This window comes from Buteo buteo, chromosome 3 (assembly GCF_964188355.1).
Source record: "Buteo buteo chromosome 3, bButBut1.hap1.1, whole genome shotgun sequence".
Taxonomy (NCBI): Eukaryota; Metazoa; Chordata; class Aves; order Accipitriformes; family Accipitridae; genus Buteo; species Buteo buteo.
In genome coordinates this window covers 16,761,568-16,785,556 of record NC_134173.1, presented here as the reverse complement: position 1 = coordinate 16,785,556, position 23,989 = coordinate 16,761,568, and the positions used below count along the sequence as shown (strand labels likewise).

The window sequence follows — 23,989 nt, the reverse complement described above, 5'->3', positions numbered from 1 at the left end:
CTATATTAATGTGAACTGAATCTGAAATGCATTATTCATTCTTACTTCTAAGTCAGGCTCACAGCAGGTGAATGACTTCATTGAAAAGAAACAGCAAAAGTGCCACTTGTGAAATGAATAACACTAACAGCTAAGTGGAGGTATAATGGCAAATCTATTTTATCATTGCTGACATGTTCTGAGACCAAGGGAATGGGCATTATAAAGACAGACAGACAACTATCTATAATGAGGTGACACCTAGGCAGGGAACAAAATCCTAACACAGGGAATGATTGGTAACAAGCCCCGTGTTCTTGAGTTTTCACTCAAAAGGCTCCAGATGCTATGTCCATATGTGGACATGCACATGCGCACGTACATACATACATACATACCATTCAAATTGTTAAAGTCTAACCACTGGTCACAGGCCAGAGATGGACTGAAAAAGACACCAAAGATATTGGTTCAAATGGAAAGGATATTTACTAATAATTTTCATGAAATATAAAAAAAAGACTATATGTCACAGTTCCTAGTAGAGTCTATTTCAAGGAAATAAAACCTGCTTGAAGAGTTGAAAGGTTCTTACCACTCCAGTTTGGAATTCCCACATGCAACTAGTCCTTCTTTTATTGTAGCTTTAATTGTGCTTGACAAAGCCTTTCTGTCTCCTGTTGGCACTTACGACTCCAGCTCAGGTTATGTGCCAGCAGTTGGATGACTCTCTAACTTGTTATTTATAATTACATTTTGTCTGTGTTGAAAATCAGTAGAAGGATAAATCAAGGAACCAGCACAACACAGTCAGTGAAAGTTCTTATCATCTGAGCCAAAGGTCTGACATTTATAAATCTCTATTTTAGGGATTTACAATTCAATTTCTTCTTTTTTTTTTTTTTTTTTTTTTTTTATGTGAGTATTCCTCATCCTCTGCATCCAAAGCTTGTGTAGGGTTTTCTGATATTTGTGTTTTGTTCTATTTGGGTTGGTTTTTTTTTGGTAATCTGGTTCTTGATATATAATTTTCAGAAAATCTGTTAGATATTTTTAGTTATATTTTATTACTGATGGTTTTGTTGCATGTCTTTTTTTACTATGAAAACTGGGGTGCACAAGGCAACACAGCTGGTTTTCTATATTATAAGCAACTGCTGTCTTTTGTGATAGCAATAGTTTCAAAATTAGATTCATATGCATTGCGCTTAGTGCAATAAACATATCTTTACATTAGAAGTGACATACTCTATTTTAAAGAAACTCAGTGATGCAATATATGTGTCACTGTTTTGGGACTATGAAGACATATTCACTTTGTAGCAAATTCCATCGAAATATTTCAAAATAAGAAGTCCTAGATATACACTATGGTTAAATGTTTCACAGGAGAAGTTGCAGTCATCTAAATAAACCACAAAACAAGTCTTTTTTTCAGGGGGGGACGACTACATGTATATTTTTATTTATTCTTATTTAATTTAACCTATGACTAGCTTACTAAGTAACAGTAAATGAATGTAAAATCATTCAAAAAATGGCCTTGCATTAACTAAACCTCTGAAGCCATAACTATAGGTAACAATATATATATGTGTATATATATATATATATTTCTGCTATTAGGAATCTACACACCATAGATTATTTTGTGTCTAATCCATTTGTCCCTGTATCCCAGCTTGTCTAAATTACATAGTACACAGTGATGTCAAGTAACTCAAGAAGCTATTTTAATTATAAACCCCATGTTAAAGTTTAATTACCTGTTTTCTCCCTTAAGAGACAGCAAAATTATTTTTCAAGTTTAAAAGCCTGGGGGACTCTTTTTATATAATATCTCTGTGGGGCAATTGTGGTAGATGTAGGGAATTGGTAAATTTTTGGTCATGCTGAGCTGAGCAGATGCCAGTGGAGCTGTTCTGTGTCTCCCTCCCAGCAATGAGTCCATCTCTCCATGTCTCCAGAAATTATTGGGAACAGACTGGAACACCTGCAGGCGCTTACAGGTTTGGCTGTGCTACCTAGTTCTGCTGCTATGCACAGCCTCTTCCAGGCTACTGTTTAAAATATTACCCCAGCTCAAAGTGATTGCAAAGATGCACAAGCCTACTAGCATTTAACCTACTGTGCTGGTTTTGGCTGGGATAGAGTTAATTTTCTTCACAGTAGCTAGTGTGGGCCTGTGTTTTGGATTTGTGCTGAGAGCAGTGCTGATAACACAGGGCTGTTTTTGTTACAGCTGAGCAGTGCTTACCCAGAGCCAAGGGCTGTTCTGCTTCTCACCCCACCAGCGAGGAGGCTGGGGGGGCACAAGGAGTTGGGAGGGGACACAGCCGGGATAGCTGACCCCAAGTGACATCCCATGCCATATGATGTCATGCTTGGCAATAAAAATGTGAGGGGCTGCCATTGCTCGGGGACTGGCTGGGTGTCGGCCGGCTGGTGGGCAGCAATTGTTTTGCATCACTTGTTTTTCTTGGGGTTTTGTTGTGGCTTCCCCCCCCCCCCCCTTTGTTGTTTTCTTTGTTTCTTCTTTTTTTCATTATTAAATTGGTTTTGTCTCAACTCATGAGTTTTCTCACTTTTACCTTTCAGATTCTCTCCCACATGCCAATGGGTGAAGGAGTGGCTGTGTGGTCCTTAGCTGCCTACTGGGGTTAAACCATGACATCAGGAATAACCTAGGCTATTGCAATGAATGCATGATTAACTGTAATCATGAGCCAAGGTGAGAAACAGAAAAAGCCTTTGGAAATCCCAACTACATTTATATTCGGGGCCTGTTTTAGGCCATTTTAGATTAAGTACCTGACTGGGCAGTCATCATCGTCTGGATCTCTAGCTGTTACAACGCCCACCAGTGAGCCACTCATAGCCCCTTCAGCAATCTCCATCACATAGTTCTCCAAGGTGAAAACTGGAGGTTCATCAGCATCTTCCACATTGATTTTGACGATGGTTTTGTCTTCAAATGGTCCTTCTTTCAGAAAACGGTCATCAATGTACCTGTTCACAACTTTTGCTCGAATACTGTATCTCCTCTTGCTCTCATAATCCACTCTCTGTTAAGAAAGAAAGATGTGAAATTATTTCTTTCTTCATATTTAAATTAAATAAAGTTCAATAAGTGGTGTGACATTAAAGATAAAATAGTGTTACCCTTCTTTTGGGAATGTTTCAAAAGTAGTTACTTCTAAGACTTCCTTTTTACATTAAACACACTTTAAAATTAAACTGTGCTATGCCATTGTTTGCCTTCACATGTAAGCTGGCTTTAATGTTACAGTTAAACAACACTGTAAAAGAAGTCTTCCCATAGAATGCCAGCCCTAAGAAAAAGAACGTCTATTAGTATTAGTATTTCCAACATAGGTGTAACCTTAGTGAACACCATTCTTAACTCTTACATAAACAATATGAATCAGTATATCTGTAGGGGTTAAGCTGAGTATGTTAAAATTTACACTCTAAAGGAAATAAATTCCAGAAGGCAAGAATGAGTGTTTAATAAATGCATAGTTACATTTATATTTTAGATAGTCATTATCTTCTGTAATTAACCCCCCCAACCCTTCCGGAATTCTAATAAATCCAAATAGAAACAAACAAACAAACAAACAAAACCACCAAAACCAAACACCCCCACGCCCCCCAATTTATATTCAGTTCTTCAGTCCTGGATTTCACTACACTATCAAATTCTATCATCGCTTCAGATGATGACCCAGATGACCCAGAAATCTTCCTATGTGATTCCGAACTAAATCACATAGTATTAAAGCCTCTTAAATACCTACATTCATAAACTGGTATGTTTTTTAGTGTATTTAGTGTCTTTTCAAAGCTATGTCATAACAGAAACTCCACTGTCTATCTAATACTGTAATACAGTCTGGCTTCAGTTAAGTTTAACAGGACGTGTTGCAAGTGAGGAAATATTGTGTACAATTTATTGATAAAGATTTTACAGACGATGCACAGCAGAGATAGAACATTTTCTTACAATGGGATACACTGTGTTGCACAGCTAGGAATAACATTAAGATACTTTGACTGCCACTATTGTATTCATCAGTAATAAGAATGAGTCAAAAAAAGTAAACAGAAATAAAAGCATGTTTCTTTTTTCCCCCCTAATATTCCAATCAAATCACAAAGCCTGAAGAAAGAAAACATAGCAGAATCCAAAGCAATATGCCTTCTTTAAACATCCAGCTTGCTTGAGAAGGTTCTTTCAAGTATTTGGAGGGGGTTTTTAAGGTTTCCAATATCTCACCTTTTTTAATAAGATAATTCCTTCTTGAGTCTCATTGTTAGTAATGATGTCAAAAACATCTGAACTATCTCCTTCAATGAAATAGTTCATGGCTGCATTCTCTCCTATGTCGCTGTCTTCTGCGAAGACTTTGCCTACAGTTGTGCCCACAGGAGCCTCTTCGGAGACGCTCATGTAGTAGAGTCCTAAAGAAACAAATACTGGCACAGTTTAGTCATCTGCCATGGTCAATAACTGCTGTAGCTATGATGGCCTGAGGCTCTCAGAAAGTTGGGGAAAGCCCCCAGATTTTATTAGAGCAATGGGTCTAATCCAGCAATGGCTAGATCTTGGAGGCAGGGGATGACAACCTTTCCACTGGTGAGTCCTCCTCTCTCAGCCCCACTTTAGCAGGAAATAAAGAGCCAAGGAGAACCAACAGGGTGAAAAAACAGTGGAGGGCAGCACTTCCCAACTGCATGTCACTAGTTGTTCCTGACAGCCCAGCTAGCAGCTCCCACATCTGCTAGAAACTCCCTGGACAGAGAAGACTACATCTTTTGCCAAAAAGTTTACAGTATCTGTCAGCAAAGAATGAAGAGAGGAGAAAAAGAAAGAAGGTGAGTGAAAACAGTGCTGAATATCCCATTGCCCAGATTTTAGGCTTAGGTAGAGCAAACTATGTGGAAAGCAGTGTAGTAAGTCATTTGTCTCCAAAGCCTAGTGATAAAACCAGCAAGCTTGAGGTCTTCTGTAATGACAGGTTTTCTTCCCCTCTTCATTTTTGAGCTTTTGTGTGGGAATTCTTTATTTTATTTTATTTTTTAAATTTGTATGCTGAACTCAAAGCACAGACCTGTTCTGAAAAGACCTACCAGTGAACTTAACAGAGCTACAGTAGATCTAAATTTCCTCAAGACTTCAACTACTGTAAGTAGCCTATACTCACGCTGTTGAAATTTAGGTGGATTGTCATTGATGTCGGAGAGGTTGATGGTAACAGTGGCTGTTGCTGAAAACGCCCCTGTTTGCCCAACCATATCTTTGGCTTGGATGATGACCAAATACTGATCTTTTGTTTCTCTATCCATTTGGGAAGCCATTCTGATGACCCCTAAAAATGAAAAGTATAGTATCATATCATGTAATAGACCCATTTTTTCCCAACATCTGACCATATAATAAAGGTATAAAATGCATCATTGGATACAGTTATGCATTTGCATTCCAGACCATGCACAGCATGACTGTCCTAATACTGGGAATTAGTACTCATGGCAACATCTACGCTGTATGACAGATCCATTCTGCATCCTTAGAGTTCTGAGGAGCAGAGCACACCATATGTCTCCTCTATCATATATAATCATCTATCTTTCCCAGAAATCAGGATTTTGGAGGGAATCACATATCTGTGGTTTCTTTAACATAGAGATAGGAATGTCACATAATGAGTCGTAGAGCTGTTAACCCAGAAGTGTTCCTAGGTCCATTTGTTGGATGGGGTACTCAGAATCCAACTCTTTTCTTTAGCAAGATAATTTGCTAAATAAATTGCAGTTCTCGAGACAGAAAGAATTTCAGCTTCCCATGGGAAAGAAAGAATTGATTTTTTTTAGATCTAGGAACTATGCAAAGATGTACAAGTATAGGGTGGTATCAGTTGATCTTTGTGTTGAAATGAAGAAAGACATTTTTGCTTGCATCCATTTTATGTTAGTTTATGAATGTTTTCAAATTACAGGATCATTTGTAGTACCTGTCTTTGGCTCCACAGAGAAATAAGGCTGTCCCTGAATGAGACTGTAAAGCAGACGGGCACTATTCCCATAAGAAGGATCATCGCCATCTGTAGCTGTTACCTGTGTAACCGAAGTACCTCAAGGAAAAAATAAAATAGATTATGTTTATTTTATTCTTGTATAAATTATCTCATAATTACAAAACATAAACTCTTTAAAAAGCTTTTAACATACCAGTTATATTAGCAAACAGTCCTGAAAATTTACAGGAGCAAATGGCACCTTCTAAAATTTATCATTAAAAAGGGAAAATATTTCCTCAGCAACTATTCTTGTTGCATTCAAATTGTCAATAAAAATAAAAATATATAGCATATGACTTTCCAACACTAAATTTATGTTGCTTAAAATACTACATATCTTATGCTTTTCCCCCTATTTTTTGATATGTGAATGGAGTCCAGCAAATTGTTTCTCCTCCCCTTGTATATTCTTCAAAGTATTTTATGGAAGTTTCCCATGGGAATAAGAAAACACAGCCACTTTATCACCAGTAGGCCCACTGGTGATAAAGAAATTAATTGTTAGCAAGTAAAGCAGCCAAGAAGTATAACAAGGCTCTGATAACATTTTTTATTCTTGAGTCTTTAATGAGCCTGTCCCAGTGCAAGAGCGATGGCAGAATCCCCAATGAAAAAACATGGCAGAATCAATCTGCAGAGCTTGATTTCATCTCTGGCTGGAAGCTGGTTATATCCTAGATATAAGATTGACAGCAATCTCATGGTACTGTCAGTGATGATTGTCCTTTAAAAGAAAATATTCACAGTAGCATCATTTTGTAAGGTAATCATTATTTTTGTCTTTTTTCCTCACCTAGGTTCTGCATAAGAATACAAATATCACTTCTCATGAGGAACAGCAGGGAATCAAGCTACTTTCTAAAACTTTCTGGCATACGTTCACATGGTTGCACCTGCTTACCAATATAGCTGTATAGTTATGCTGGAGGAGAAAAGAAGAAGAAACAATGGAGTGCAAGGATTTAAACCAGAAACACCTTTTTTGACAAACTCAAAGTTAATACTTATCCCCAATAAAACAAGTATATTCATTTCTGAGTTTTCTAACAGTTCAATAGTTTTATTTTTAAACAGAAATGAAAAAGGCTTTCTCATATAAGGATAGGCTTAATGAAATATTTTGATTATTTAAAAAAATATTTTTTTGCATTTTGTCTCAATTTATTCAGCAGTACTTCAAGTGATTCCATAATGCATTTTATCTTCTCTCAGAGTGGATGTACACTAAAATATTATTAATTGCCACCAACTTTTGCAGTTATATGTCCTTCAAAACGTACCTACAATACCAAAATTCTGACATTTAGGTGTGTGTTAAGTGTGTGTATAGATGTATACATATATATACTGCTCCCTATTGCTCTGGAGAAATGATAAAATGACAGATTAATATTTAATCAGAGCATATATGTGCTTCAGAAACAGTATTCTTTAATAAGACTGAAGGGAAAGGAAATCTTCAGCTACACAACCATTAACTTCATATCAGCTGCAGTCTACGGAAACTGTTCTTACTAATACAGGAAATCCATCCTCTAAGACAATTTAGCATGACTAGAATGCAGTTGCTTTGGAAAAAAAAAAGAGTGCTGGTTAGGAAGGGATCAAGAACTATGAATAATCCAATAGGTACAGTTTGTTATAAATGCCATTTTCTAAACTAACTAAATTTTCTAAATGCCATTACTAAATAAACCCAAGTGCCCACAACTACATTTAGAAATGGACTTGTTTACAGCACCATATTTAATATATCAGGAATAAAATTCAACATATATAGGACTGCAAAGTTATCATAACACCTTTTGTGCATCTCACTCATTTAAAGGTAGATTTATTTTCTACAGTTTCTAACCATTAGCAAGAAATGTTGAATCTAAACCAGCATTTGCTGCTTATCTAAGGTCCAGCTTACTTTTCTGCTTGCCTGTTGACTCTTCCAGAGTGTAGCAGAAGACAGAAGCATGGAATATGCCCACTTGGGCTCAGTGAGATGCAGCTGGTGGATATAATGGAAAGGTGAGCAGGCAAGGGGCATCTGGTAAAGAGGGAGCCGACGGGGCCAGGGGAGAAATAACAGACCTCCTGCACTCTCAGGAGGAAGACTATTTTTAAACTGGGGTGTCAGGAGACCATGTAAAGAGAGGACTATGGTTTCTCACATTTTTTTAGGACAAAGATTTCATGATCACTATATGAACCTCTACATTAAATATGGACTATGTAATAAGCAGAAGAAAAATTTTATCCTGGGTTTAGAATACTTTCTCAGTTTTTAATTTTTCACTGCCATGAAGCCTATATTTCTTAATATATTTAACCTGCAGCAAACAAAGCCAGCCATTTGCTGAATGGAATCATGTTTACCCAGACATCTGTACCTGAGTGACAGAAATCACAATGTTAATATTATGTACTCAAAAACTCCAAAAAGCCATTTTTTTATAACTCCATGGCTGGGAGAAGAATAACTGATCAGATACAAATAATATATTTTAAAACAATCAATTCACACATAACCCCCCCAAACAAACAAATAAACCCCCCAAACCTCACCTCTTGACAGTCCAGCCATGACATGATATAATTGACAATCCAACCATGATACAGTTTCACCACATTTACATGAAGATGGATATCATGGCAGAGACAAATTAACTGAATATGTCTGTGGGTTTTCAAACATGTATTTTTGAATATAGGAGTCTGTGTGACGTTGATATAAAGTTTGGCCCCAAGTATGTGTTTTATGTACACAGTAGTGTCTTAAGCTGGATAGTAAACATGCTTACACATTTTTTGCTTTCTATTAGATTTATTTAAGGCAAACTACATTTTGGTGATTGCTGTATGTTTTTTCTTTGTATTCCTGCAGCCTTGGCTTTACCCTTCTTGGGCAAAACATAGTAGTGCCACTTACATATTGCAGCCCATTAGGTAAACTATAGGGGCCTCAAATGGCAAATAGTCATTCATTTTTCCAGCTAGAGCTTGAAATCTATAAAAACATTAAGTACTGATACATTATTACATCTGACTCTTAACCATTCCATCAGATACACTGCCATTGTACATGTTTAACAGCTATATGGAAGACACTTAATGTAAAATTGTACCAAATGCCTGAGGGAAAACCACAGTCCTGTGTTCTCAGAAGAGAGTACATTTGCTGACACACTTTTCATTTACTGTGACACTTGCATATAAAATCCTAATAAAATTTAGTAGTGAAGATAAAAGAGAGCTAAGAAAGAAGTGAAATGTGTTCTAATTTTTTGGCACATTAGTATATAGATAGATAGATAGATATTTGTACCTAACTTTAGGCAAAATTATCTGTGCCTATTTTCTGTTTTTCTGTGGTTCTCTGAGGCAAGTGGCAGGCTGTGAATTATTCTCTCCTTGCTTTCTTAGTTCCAGACTAAATGTTCACTAAGAGTGAACTGCTTTCCCAAGTATTGACCACACTTGAGCGTGTTTTCTGTGAGGAAATTACCAGGAGATCCCAGGTCTAGCGTCAGTGAGCTGAACTGCTGCTAGAGAGCACCGAAACAGAGCAAAGGCCAAGTCTCTCTATTGCACTGTATCATTTAAACTAATTGTGGTCTACAACCCTTACTATGCAAGAAGATGTTCTATTTTACTTGGAGAAAAGCACTGATATAATGAACTATTACGGTATCAATGCTGCAAATTTTAGTCAGTTACTCTTTTTATCTACTGGGAGGCTAGAAATCTCCTTGTAAGGAATGGCGCTGTAGTAAGTGCACTGAAAGAGGTTTCACCTCCGAAGTGTGGTCCCTACCCTTTGAGAAGACTTCATGGTGTGGCTCGGCTGTTTCATTGGAGCTGACCACTGTTGAGGTATATACTATTATATACCATTTCACTTACATTCTATATGCCAGATATACACATCAATATGGCAGTAGTCTAGTAGTGTCTACATGGAAGAAGTAGGTGAAAAAATGATCTCTGAAAAAGCTATGGTATTAGTGCTGGAGAGGTCAAATATAGAAGCATCAGTGTAGAAAATATTTCAAGATCCATAGGACTGACTTAGATTCATATATCATACACTGGATGATTGCAAATCTGTGAGTTTACTATTTCAGGTAGTCTGTGTCTGAGGGAGGAAGTACACAGGCATCTTGTTTTATTTCTCACCCATTCTGATAAATGGGAGGTAGCGTTACTTCTGATTTATTTTTTTTTTTTATTTCATATATTTCTACATTTTACTGGAATCTTTTCTTTATAGTCTTACAGGAATATCACAAAATAAATTAATTTTTTTTCAGTTTAATTAATCTTATGTTAAAGTGATACAGTATTTTAGGAATTTAAATATATAATAGATGACACAGGAGATTAGATAAAGACTGCTGAGCCTTTCATTTTTAGGGTATAAGTTTATAGCCAACTCAAGTCAATACAGATTGAAAAGTCTCATCTGCCAACTGCTTGTTGATGGTTTCAGGTGAGAAACAGAAGTATACAGGAAAAGATTACTACTGTTGGTTTTGGCCATAACTACTGTCCTACCAAACTTTTTTCTTTTTTTTTCTATATAGCCATCATTAAGACAGGAGCTCATCATTAAGACAGGAAGATAAAATAGAAGGAATCCATAAGTCAATTCTTGATATACTTCTATGAATGGTTACAGGTCTGTGTGAGTATAAATCAAGCCATACTAAATTATTATCTAAGTTAAAACCAGTTTTGTAAGACACCAAGTACCTCATAAACAATGCTTTACCACGGGGGCGGGGGGGGGAGGAAAAGAAAAAAGGCCATTATCAAAGTCTTAAATCTGTGTAATCCCAGGTAAAAATACCCAGATAATTCCAGGTAATGAACTATGCCCATTACTACTGTGAGCACATAAAAAAAAAAATAATGCAAACGTCCTTGACAAAGCACTTGTCTTCTTGTCTCCAAACTTCAGTGAATGAGCGAGATGTAAAGACTCATAAAGAAGTACCCTCGGAACAAGCAGCTGCTTATGTTAGAAAAAGTTACTTGACCAAGAGCTCAGATGCAGAAGTCTTGAGACAAATAAGTCTGTCTGCATGGAAGAAAGTGGCAGTGAAGAAACAATCATACACTCAAAAGTGATTTCCCTGTGTCCTGGTTTCAGCTGGGATAGAGTTAATTTTCTTCCTAGTAGCTGGTACAGTGCTATATTTTGGGTTCAGTATGAGAAGAACGTTGATAACACACTGATGTTTTCAGTTGTTGCTCAGTAGTGTTTAGACTAAGTCAAGGATTTTTCAGCTTCTCATGCCCACCCAGCAAGAAAGCTGGAGGGGCACAAGAAGTTGGCACAGGACACAGCCAGGGCACCTGACCCAAAGTGGCCAAAGGGATATTCCGTACCATGGGACATCATGCCCAGTATATAAACTGGGGGGAGTTGGCCTGGGAGGGATTGCTGTTTGGGAACTAACTGAGCATCGATCGGTGAGTGGTGAGCAATTGCATCGTGCATCGCTTGTTTTGTATATTCCAATTCTATTATTTTTATTGTCATTTTATTATTGCTATTATTATCATTATTAGTTTCTTCCTTTCTGTTCCATTAAACTGTTCTTATCTCAATCCATGAGTTTTAGCTTTTTCTTTCTGATTCTTTCCTCCATACCACCGGGGGGGGGGAAATGAGTGAGCAAGTGGCTGTGTGGTGCTTTGTGGCTGGCTGGGGTTAAACCACGAGACCTTGGTAGAAGGTGGTATAAGCAGGGTGACTAGGAAATAAATTGATTAAATGGATGTCTTATGTAGCTATTGCTGGTTGTGATGGTGAGCTACTGCTTACTGGCAGAAATTAGGATACTAACCCCACTTTTGATTAAACCCCAGGCATGAATATCCTTTTCTTGCAACTGCTATCCAGGCTGGCAGAAGAAGATAAAGTTTACAGCTCCCTGTGAAAGATTCACTGAAACTGCGCTGAAAGTTGAATGGGTAATGCTGAATGAAACATATTTTTTATTACCTTTTATGATCACTGATGCTATTACGTTAATGACCTCATTAATTCTTACAGTTTTAAGTAGCACAATATTTGAATTTCTTTTCAATATTATTTGCAATAGAAATATCCAAAAGAGATAGGGGTATGAATTTAAAAGATTACTGGGATTCTTTCTGTAAGATTTAAAGAATTCAGTTTTCCTTTGATTTTGAAGATGGCTATTTGGAGATAGTAGTATCTGTAACATGCTTGTTTATGTCAGCCACATTCATACTTTGAGGTTTTTTAAAAAATTTAAATGTACATATATACACATTATGTATGCATATGTGTACATACACATATATGTACATATACAACTATATTTGTCAGATGTTGACTTTGCTTTGTATTTGTTGTATTAAGTTTCCAGATACATGACAGATCCTAGTACAGGTCCGTTTGATCTTGTGGAGGTGGGAGAGAAGAGGTGCAGGGTTTAAGTTGTTCCTCTTGACAAGAAAATTATAATTTATGTGCTTAGGAAATCAGAAGGCAGTCCTTCACTTCACACCATCTATTTGAGACACAGAGAAGCTGACTGATAGGAAAGAGGCTTGGCGGTGTAAAGAGGTAGGCATCACACATGGTGTGAGGGTGGTGATCACTTCAGCCCTACATCAGCTTCATACCATTCCTGTTCTGAACCTATTACTTATAAGAAGGAAACTATCCCTATCCTTGGGGGTGAAATTGTGAGTGCCTGTGATATGAATGTGAATGTCTTCCAGTTACAGTACAATATGATTTATATTACACAGGCTATAATAAAGACATATTGTTTAATTATTAAGCAGAATCAGAGTAGACTGAAGGATGCTGCTGAGTACTTTTCAGTTCAGCCAAGCTTGTATTTATGTCCTTCAAAGAGTCAACCGATGTCAGAGGACTTTAAAGGTTACGTGCACACTACTTTTCTTTCAGATTGGTAGAAGCCTGAAGAGCTGACAGGTTGTAACAATAATCATACACTGAACAATTTTCTGGAGACTAGGGCTTTATACTGATTGAAAAAGTAGTGAAATCTGTCAGCCCCAAATCTCCTTTTCAGTATCAGCTGGCTGTAGTACTCTACCTATTTCGAATGGTAATGTTATATTTTTAAACAGGTACCAATTTCAAGACTGAATCACTGACAGGAAAGACAACTCTCTATAGTCAATCCAAGCATGTATCAGATTCTGTAAAAGGGCTTGGATACATGTAGGTACCTAAATATTTAAAGGCAAGGATGTTAAGAAGATTTGCACAACCTTCAGTTTAAGCAGATACCTTTGCAAATTTCCAAGCTTGTAAAATAGTTTGCTTCCTTCTCACTGAAAGGCAGTCTAGAAAATATGTTATTAAGTTTTTATATCAACATAGCTCTCTCAAAAAAAATCAGGAAATGAAGAGTTTGGTTCACAGCATGGCGTACCTTCAGGTGACATCTCTGGAACAGTGGCCACATAAGGTCCCTCCAAGAACTGTGGTTCATGATCATTGACATCTCGAACCTTGATAATAAATTCTGATTCAGGTTCAACAGGAAGCTGAGTGCTCCTGTTAATTGCTTGTGCTCTTAGAGTGTAGAAGGCTTTCTTTTCTCGATCCAGCTTCTGTGTCACGTAAATTTTGCCGCTATTTTCTTCAATGATAAAAATGCTTCCAGCTCCCTCCCCAGTCAAAACGTATTTTAGGTTGCCATCCTGCTTGTCTAAATCTGATTTCAGCTGCAAGCACAAAACAGAGAAATAAGCCACATTTGGGGAGGAATAAAATTCTGGAATATTCTTTTTAGGCTCTGTTTGTTTTCATTCTATAGTGAACCCTGTCACTAGTGAGCCTTCTTGGTTACTAGTATTTAAAAGACGGTACTGTTACATTTTCAGCCAGTCATGACTCAATTTTAACGTGCTGATGTAACAGACGTATAAATGCATGGTAAACCTGAAAAAAGATGCTTCAGCCACTTTGAAGTGAAGGGAATGTACCTACATTAGTTCATTGCTTTATCCGCTCCCATAAACTTCTGCTGAAAATGATGCAAAGGTCATTAAACATTATCTAAATTTTTTATTATTATGAACAACAAGTGTACTTTGTAAGTTTTATCTATTTTTTTGTACTCAGCAATACTAAGTGTAAATATGAGAGACAGTGGTGTTCTATTTCTGTTGAAATATTAAAGAGATGAAAAGCTATTCTGTGGTATAAGCCTGTATTATTTATTCTGAAATAAATTGATAGACATTTTCCATTTCCTTCCAGGATGATCTGCATCCTCTGTTGTCTTGCTAAGATGAACTTTATGATGATGGTTCCTCTGATGAAGCTAAGCCCTGGAGACCATTGCGGTCCAGCTGCATTTGTTCATGACAACAAATAGTTCTGTTAATGTTAACAATATGAAACAGTACTTTTTTAATAGCAATAACTTAACTTCTTAACATGTCAAACACCCATGGTTAAATTTTATGGGAACAACAATTTCTATCATATCATTAATTCTCTAATTTTTTCTTTACTTATTGTGATCTATAAATCTTGGTTTCTTTGTCATGAACCCCAGGGCATGGGAAAGGTGACGAGTTTCTAGATCTTTAACCTAAGATGGAGTTCAGGTGTGATCACAGAGTGCATCAAACCCTTAGAGACTGGAAGCATGCCTCGGACTGGCTGTTTAGACATAACCTGTGTTGAACCACTTCACTCAGAATCATTTATCCCCAGAAGATGTTCACGACCTTGACCATGTTAAATGAGAGGTCTCTTGCAGATGACATTTGCTGAGAAAGCACACTGAAGGTTCTCAATTTACCTGTTGTATTATGTTAGACACAAATGAATAAATGGTCTTTCCATTGTAAATGAGAACTGGGAACAAGAATTTATGTACTTGCCTTCATACACCTGCCACTGCAGTGCTGATGGACACATTTATTTTTCTTAAACATGATAATGGAAAAGGATTCATGAGTCTATGTTAAATGAAATTTGAAGATTGAGCTCTGAATCTGACTGTGAAAAGACATTGATATGGAATAGTGACTTCAAAACAGAGACTGTCTACCTTTGTTTTTTTTTGTTGCTGCAATTTCCTTCAGGGCCTTATTTACTAAAATTTTGTGTGTTGATCATAGACTATCACTTTATTTACTGAAAGCACAGCATATTCTACTCAATAAAAAGACAGAAGTAAATATGTCTGATTAGACAATGATTAGACCGCAAAAAATTAAACATAATCTTCAATAAAAATTCACTATAGTTTACCTTTGAGAAATAGAAAAGCAAGATTATGAAATTTTTCTAAAGCTGTATAAAAATTCATGACATTTATGAAGTTTCTTTACAGGAAACTGTTTTCCAACTATGGGAAATTAATAATAATTTAAAAATGAGTATGTCTACACTTGTTCTTTCAGAAGTGAGACATCATACTTCCACAGTAGTTACTTCGAAGAGGTTGTGAAAAAGTAATTAATGAATTTTGAGCACTTCACCCTTTGGGCCCAATTAAATTTTAGTGCTAGTTAATTAGCAGTTAAACTTATTTCCATTCATTCATCTAGAAAGTACCTTAAAGAAAAGAAAAACTAGATCTCAAGATTAGAATTACTTCTAGCATACAAAAATAAAAAATAATAGTAAATAATAATAACAATAATAAGCAGAGAGAAAAAAGGGGCAGATAAAGCCTCATTAAGACAATTATCTTAAAACACATTTTTAAAGGAGGGTGAAAAATAATTGCTCGTTGCGCTAAACCTATGTTAATCTAATGAACCATGCAGATTCCTGTAGTTTCTCAGTAGTGAAAGGATTTAGTATTAATCTGCTTCATTAAAAATTAATGAGGGGTAAATCAGCTGCTACTTAGTGTAATAGAAAATCATGCTAAATACTGTTTGTAAACTACACTGCACTCAGTATGGCTGCTTTGATGCAGTGCCAATAATAGCTCAAGCAAATTGCCAGATGTTGATAAATGGGTCCTCAACTTTCATTCAGAAGACAGAAAGGAACTCTTCAGCTTCATACGTTCATCTGCTGTGCATGGAGCTAGTTTTAGTAACAGTGTGAATGTGGAATTTCCTTGATAGTAGACCTAGGTGAAGGAAGGTCCTTGGTACTGCCACGACCTCCAGCACTTGGAGTTCTCTGACCCTGAGTCAGGTCACAGGAAAGGAGTGATGTTGTGTTACCTAATTACAGCTCCCTGAGCTCCTCTTTCTACCCTTCTTGATATTTCCAGATCACTGGAGATGCTTGTCTTACAAGTCAAGGTAGTAAGCTGCTAATCGGGACATTAAATCTAACCTTGTGCTGTCCTTGAATCATTACTTATCATACCTGTCCAACATACACAGGCACCATAGAGGTCTGTTCCTCTGTTGCAAAAAGTGGTTCCCATACCCAGCCACGTTTCACTCTTCGAACTGCTGTGAAAGACTGATCTGTATTTTGAGCGCTGTGGGTCTGCGTGCTTGGAGAGCAAGGCCAAAGTTGAACCAGCATCAGTATGAGAGATAGCAATGCAGAGCAATTCATGCTGGACCCTTCTTTCAATCAATTTTCATCTGTGGAAGAGGAGAAAAAAAACCAACAGCTTTGACATAGCATCACTTTTGTCTTTCCACTTTTACATATTGATTCTGTTCTAATACAAGAGCTGATTTGCACTGTTAAAACCTCCTCCTCTCCCTAAAAGGAAAGAGCTGAAACAAAGTCTCTCTGATTAAAATAGAGATTCTCTTGGAGACTCTGGCATGAAAGTCAAATATTCAACTTCCCTTTATGAATATCCTACACAGGGACTTTCTATGCAAAAAAGGAAAATCATCCTTCAATTAATTCATCTTCCAAATTAAGCTGGGTAATTGTATTGTGTAGCCTAGGAATAATTTGATTGGGATAATTGTATGTTTCTGCTTAGACAGGGCTCATTTTGAGCTGCAGTCACAGAACTGCCTGAAGGGTGAACATCTAGCCTTAGTGGCCCTGATGACTGACAGCTGAAACAGAGCTGTGCAGATTTTTTTTTAACCTCTTCTTTCCCTCTTTCTTAACTCAGCAAAATGCCTGCAAAAATGCCAAAGGTGGTAAGTTACCATGAAGAAGCAGCAAAAATGTGTAACTCTCTCCTTCCTGGTCAATAGAAATTGTCTTAACTGATTTTACTACCTCTGATATTCTTGTCTTCAATTAAACAGACAAAGGGCAAATGCATCTTGAAAGCTGTAGGTTTCTGCAGCTAGTTTCATTGGCACAAAGTATTCTTTCAGAAAATGAAGGCTTTGCACAAACTATATGCTATTATTGACTTTTCAGTCATTTTTGGTACAATAAATGAAACATTGAATTTTAAATGAAGTGCAATGCTTGTTAAGAATGGCCATCTTCTATGAGGAAGAAAGGAAAATTTTGAAAATCCTTACCACATGCATTTCAAGTCTTAAAACCTTACTTGGCAATGGCATTAACCATTCTTTTAAATTCTCTAGCCTTGAAAAATAGCATTTCCTATGCAGGAGCAGTCTGGTTTATGAATTTATCACATGACAGTCAGTTTGTACAAAACAGTGCGAAAAAATATGTGGCTGCAATTACTTTAGGTCTGAAAAATCCATGATCCTTTTATCTGTCCAAGATAAAATATGAATTTATGTATTTTAAGATCATATTTAAATTATAATGTTATAAATACCCATCCTTAGGCAAAGGGAAATGCCATAATTGCTTAAAATGACAGACAGGTCATATAGACAACTATTTCTCTCCTTTCAGAAATTTAAACATGATGTTGAACATTTTTCTGTTAAAATGTAGTCTGCGTATGTATATTTACTGAGAAAAAGATAAAGCAGTTCTAATACTAAGTGTTATAGAACTGTAGGTGTTAAAGTGCACGTTCTAATTTCTTAACATTTTCTGGTTTTCAGCTGTAAAGCTGTAATAGTGCAAGATGAGACTTGAATGGAAGGAATGTGACTTGGGTATTCTCTCATTTCATTTTTCCTTGAAAAATTGCTTATTTTCCTAAAGCTGCAAGAATAATATTTGTGACATGGAAGACAAGGCCAAAAAAGCTCAACTTGGCTCTCAAATAAAGCTTGAGTGAGGTTTAAAAGGCCTAAAGGCCTTCAAGAGTCTCTCTGTACAACAGGTGTATTTAACACTAAGCAGTAATTTGCACAGAAACTGATCTTGAAAATGAACATTCACTTTATTGCAGTACATACCAAGGGACAGACAACTCAATGAAAGCTGATATAGTCAAAGAGACCTTTCTGAGGAATCATAAAGAAATTTATTTCAATCAGTATTTAAATGAGGAGACAGGTGTTCAGTCTGGGCCATAGCGAATGCTTCTGGCTAACCATTAGCTGGTGCTTTGGCCACTTATGCTGATACTGCCCACCTTGTTCAACCAAGTATTTCAGGCTTGTGGGGCAGTATTTCATGCAGGGTGAGTGCCAAACAGACGCTCATTATCAAACTCATCTGACAGACACCATGTGTACACATCAACATAGTGAGGGTATGGACTATGGCTACGCCGATCTAGTGTTGGCCACCTTTTAGCGATGCGCTCAGTAGTTAGCCATCAGCAATGAACAGCTTAAAGGGCATAATTAATATTTTGGTTCGCTTCAGTGTCTCCTCTTTGCTAATTTATGTTAATAGCCTATGATACACAGATTCAAGCGTCGTGTCTTGGAAAAATTAGGGGGGAATAAACATTTTTAGATTTTGACACACTTCACACTGTTAGGGGTATAAAAAGACTTTAACTTGAAAACACAGATAGTAGGCAAATTATTGTAAAAAACCACATAAAGCTGTGTAATGGAATTGAGTGTTATATGTATTTCTGCTTTTCTCTTCTCTGTCACATCAGACATACTCAATTTGCTTTTACTTTCAGGATCTTTCAAAGCATATTTGCTTCCAATGTCCTCCTACTCATTTGGCATTGAGACACTGCCTCCAGCCTCTGGCGAGTACATGTTGCCATTCTTTATAAATCCAGTTGTTCCCTTGTGAAACAATCACCTTCTTTCTGTTCCACAGACTGTAACTTACACTCAGAAGTAGCTCTTGGAAAATATCCAGAAACTAACTTCTGATTCCATCTTTTATTTTTAGCCTTTCCATAAAAAAAATCTAAATTTCAGTGTTACCTACTTAAAGGAAAAAAAGTGTTCATAGTGTTTAAAGTGGTTCTGTGCTAAGACTGCTGCCTATCACAGTGACCAGTATTGTCTTGTTATTCCCTTGTACTCCTCTGACTTTTCCTATCCATCACTTGCTTCTTGTTTTACACTTAATTTGTAAGGTCTTTGCAAATGAAATGACCTTGTACTCTGTGTTATAATTCTAATATGCAGCAGAAGGGAGGATTAGTAAAAGCACAGAGCTTTTAGGTGCTATAGTAATATGCACAAATAGATAAATTTTTAATAGAATAATCTCTCATTGAAAAAAAAGACAAATATATTTTCAGAAATGAGCAAATGAGCTATCACTAATAATTTCCCAAGGGACTGAGAGAAATGGGTACCATTGTTCTACTCCTGTCCTATTCTTCAGGAAGTACATCTCCACTCTCTCTCACTTGCATTGGATTGCAATAGTGAAGACTGATACTTAGAACAGAGTAATGAGAATATCAATTGCAGTTGTAATAAGCAGCTACAGCTTTTAAAGCAGTAACTTCCTTTTATACCCAATGAAAATCACAAGTTTCCTGTAGACTAGGAACAGATTTACCTTCTTGACACAAAGTTGCAGAGTCCTTTGTTAGGTTTGTTCTAGAACCATCACCAAGTGATATCCTGTCACCATTTGAAACTGAGTATTAGTTTTAGGTGTGCTGGTAATTTATTTTAAATTATGACCGTGTCATTACATTACAAAATAATACCTGTTATTGCCTAGCATTGCAAGATTAACAGTAGGAAGAATAAGAGGTTTAAAAAGTACAGCCTCTGGGATATAGTGAAGTTATGTATTTGTTGGTGGAAAAAATAAAAGACCAAGGGTGGACAAAACAACAACCTTCTAAAGCATTAACTCTCCCCCCACCCCCCATCCCCCAAATAGAAGATTACAGTGAAGGTGAGGATAAATTCTGTTCCGGTTCTGTTAGCTGAAGAATAAGGAAAAAACAGCTTAATTTTGTAACAAACACCCCATAATTTGATATAAGTAAAGACTTCTAATTAGGAGGTAACAAATCATTGGAGCACAGTAACAAGGGCTGTGGTAGATACTCTTTAACTAGAGACCATTAGGACCATCTCGTATATGTACTTGATCCTACTTTACAGTAAGATTTTGAAACAGTGACTGCTGAGAAAAACAAATCTCTCTGTCTTTGAAAGTACCGAGCAGAACCAAAAATGCCAGACCAAAAGACATTCCTTTTGTGGAATTTGGTGTTGTCTTTGCTTGTTTTAATAACACCAAGCAAACAACAACAGCATCAAAATGGAAAAAATCATGCAAGCTAATCTAATTCATTAATATGCAGCTTCTGAAACATATTTCTTATCTCAAGTAGAGGCCTAACATGATGTTTTTTCAGTTGCAAGTTCTATTCTGTGTATCAGTATTATTATGATTATAGTGACATTTGTCTCTCTTCTATGTTGCTATCTTTAATTTTCACTTAATAGGATAAAGAAGAAAGGGTATTTGTAACTAACACCTTTGGATTACTGTGTTAGAAAAAGCTTGAATGGATAGAAACCTTCATAATTTCAGCTATACATTTGTTCATTTGTACTATGTCTACTGGCTATTTGTCCTAGTTGCATTTTATATGGCTGATTACTGATAATCCTAGCATATTATAGTGCTGCTGCTCTATTTTCCTTCCAGAAAAGACTGTGTATGAACTCATTTTCATTGACCAGTTTAGGTTTCACACAATATGGTAGACATCTAGGCTATATTACTTCTAGAATTCCCAAAGAATTAGTCATATTTATGATCTGTTAGAAACCACAGAAGTGCCTGAGAATGGTCATGTAGGAATTAGGGCTTCTCCCCCCAAAAAAGTTGGGGGAACAATAGCCCAACTGAAGTGTATCTACACCAATGCACGCAGCATGGGCAACAAACAGGAGGAGCTGGAGGCCATTGTGCAGCAGGAAAACTATGACATGGTTGCCATCACAGAAACACAGTGGGATGACTCGCACAACTGGAGTGCTGCAATGGATGGCTATAAACACTTCAGAAGGGATAGGCAAGGAAGGAGAGGTGGTGGGGTAGCCCCGTATGTTAGGGAGTGTTTTGACTGTCTAGAGCTTAATGATGGTGATGATAGAGTTGAGTGTTTATGGGTAAGAATCAGGGGGAAGGCCAACAAGGCAGATATCATGGTGGGAGTCTGTTATAGACCACCCAACCAGGATGAAGACTCAGATGAAATATTCTATAAGCAGCTGGGAGAAGTCTCATAATCACTAGCCCTTGTTCTTGTGGGGAACTTCAACTTACCAAATGTCTTCTGGAAATACAATACAGCAGAGAGGAAACATTCTAAGAGGTTCCTGGAGTGTCTGGAAGATAACTTACTGGCACAGCTGGTGAGAAGGGGCCCTGCTGGACCTGTTATTTGCGAACAGAGAAGGACTTGAGGGTGATGTGATTGTTGGCAGCCACCTTGGGCACAGAAATCATGAACTGATAGAGTTTTTGCTTCTTGGAGAAGTAAGGAGGGCGCTCAGCAGAACTGGTGCCTTGGACTTCTGGACGGCAGACTTTGGCCTGTTTAGGAGCCTGGTTGACAGACTCCCTTGGGAAGCAGTCCTGAAGGGCAAAGGAGTCCAGGAAGGCTGGACATTCTCCAAGAAGGAAATCTTAAAGGTGCAGGAGGAAGCCATCTCCATGTGCAAGCTAGTGGGGAAGAAGATTGGCCTGGCTGAACAGAGAGCTTTGGCTGGAACTCAGGAAAAAAAGGAATTTATGGTCTTTGGAAGAAGGGGCAGGCAATTCAGGAGGACTACAAGGATGTTGTGAGGTTATGCAGGGAGAACATTAGAAGGGCCAAAGCCCAACTAGAACTTAATCTGGCTACTGCTGTAAAAGACAATAAAAAATGTTTCTGTAAATATATTAGCAACAAAAGGAGGTCTAAGGAGAATCTCCATCATTTATTGGATGTGGGGAGACACATAGTGACAAAGGCTGAGGAAAAAGCTGAGGTACTTAATGCCTTCTTTGCCTCTGTCTTTAATAGTAAGACCAGTTGTTTTCAGGGTACCCAGCCCCCTGAGCTGGAAAACAGGGACAGGGAGCAGAATGAAGCCCCATAATCCAAGGGGAATTGATTAGCAACCTTCTACACCACTTAGGCACACACACAAGTCTATAGGGCCAGATGGGATCTAGCCAAGGGTACTGAGTCAGCTGGCAGAAGTACTCACCAAGCCACTTCCCATAATTTCTCAGCAGTCCTGGCTAGCTAAGGAGGTCCCAGTTGACTGGAAGTTAGCAAATGTGAAAACCAACTACAAGAAGGGCTGGAAGGAGGATCCGAGGAACTACAGGCCTGTCAGTCTGGCTTCAATACTGGGGAAGATTATGGAGCAGATAATCTTGAGTGCCATCACACAGCACACACAGGTGATGAGGTCCAGTCAGCATGGGTTTATGAAAGGCAGGTCCTGCTTGACCAACCTGATCTCCTTCTATGACAAGGTGACCTGCTTAGTGGATGAGGAAAGGCTGTGGATGTTATCTACTAGACTTTAGTAAAGATTCTGACACCATTTCCCACAACATTTTCCTGGAGAAACTGGCTGCTCATAGTTTGGACAGGTATGCTCTTTGCTGGGTAAAAAATTGGCTGGATGGCTGAGCCCAAAAAGTGGTGGTGAATGGAATTAAATCCAGCTGGCAGCTGGTCACAAGTGTTATCCCCAGGGCTCAGTATTGGGGCCAGTTCTGTTTAGTAGCTTTATCAATCGTCTGGACGACTGCACCCTCAGTAAGTTTGTTGACAACACCAAATTGGGTGGGAGTGTTGATCTGCTTGAGGGTAGGAAGGCTCTACAGAGGGATCTGGACAGGCTGGATCGATGGGCTGAGGCCAATTGTATGACGTTCAACAAGGCCGAGTGCTGGGTTCTGCACTTGGATCACAACAAGCCCATGCAGTGCTACAGGCTTGGGGAAGAGTGGCTGGAAAGCTGCCTGGCAGAAAAGGACCTGGGGCTATTGGTCAACAGCCGGCTGAATATGAGCCGGCAGTCTGCCCAGGTGGCCAAGAAGGCCAACGGCATCCTGGCCTGCATCAGAAATAGTGTGGCCAGCAGGAGCAGGGAGGTGATCATCCCTCTGTACTCAGCACTGGTGAGGCCGCACCTCGAGTCCTGTGTTCAGTTTTGGGCCCCTCACTACAGGAAAGACGTTGAGGTGCTGGAGCGTGTCCAAAGAAGAGCAACGAAGCTGGTGAAGGGTCTAGAGCACAAGTCTTATGAGGAGCAGCTGAGGGAACTGGGGCTGTTTAGCCTGGAGAAAAGGAGGCTGAGGGCTGACCTTATCGCTCTCTACAACTACCTGAAAGGAGGTAGTAGGGAGGTGGGGATCAGTCTCTTCTCCCAAGTAAGAAGCGATAGAACAAGAGGAAATGGCCTCAGGTTGTGCTAGGGGAGGTTTAGATTGGATATTAGGGAAACTTTTTTCACTGAAAGGATTATGAAGCACTGGAACAGGCTGCCCAGGGAAGTGGTTCAGTCACCATCCCTGGAGGCATTTAAAAGATGTGTAAATGTGGCACTTAGGGACACGGTTTGGTGGTGGATTTGGCAGTGTTAGGTTAATGGTTGGATTTGATGATCTTAAAGGTCTTTTCCAACCTGAATGATTCTATGATTATATATATATGTATCAACTAGTTTAATTAATGCAT

General features: G+C 38.0%; 1 protein-coding gene across 2 annotated transcripts in view; it reads right to left on the bottom strand.

Annotated features, from left to right (window-relative positions):
• Positions 1 to 23,989, bottom strand: part of CDH19 (cadherin 19) — a 75,896-nt gene that overhangs the window by 27,784 nt on the left and 24,123 nt on the right. The window contains exons 3-8 of one of the 2 annotated variants that reach the window (XM_075022916.1): positions 16,417 to 16,643; positions 13,499 to 13,793; positions 5,997 to 6,116; positions 5,187 to 5,351; positions 4,259 to 4,443; positions 2,791 to 3,044 (exon numbers count right to left, since the gene is read on the bottom strand). In XM_075022916.1, the coding sequence (XP_074879017.1) occupies positions 2,791 to 3,044; positions 4,259 to 4,443; positions 5,187 to 5,351; positions 5,997 to 6,116; positions 13,499 to 13,793; positions 16,417 to 16,614 (1,217 nt within the window). In that variant the 5' untranslated portion in view covers positions 16,615 to 16,643. Of the gene's footprint in view, positions 1 to 2,790; positions 3,045 to 4,258; positions 4,444 to 5,186; positions 5,352 to 5,996; positions 6,117 to 6,855; positions 6,885 to 13,498; positions 13,794 to 16,416; positions 16,644 to 23,989 lie in introns of those variants that run through there. The other variant, XM_075022917.1, reaches the window with a different exon arrangement.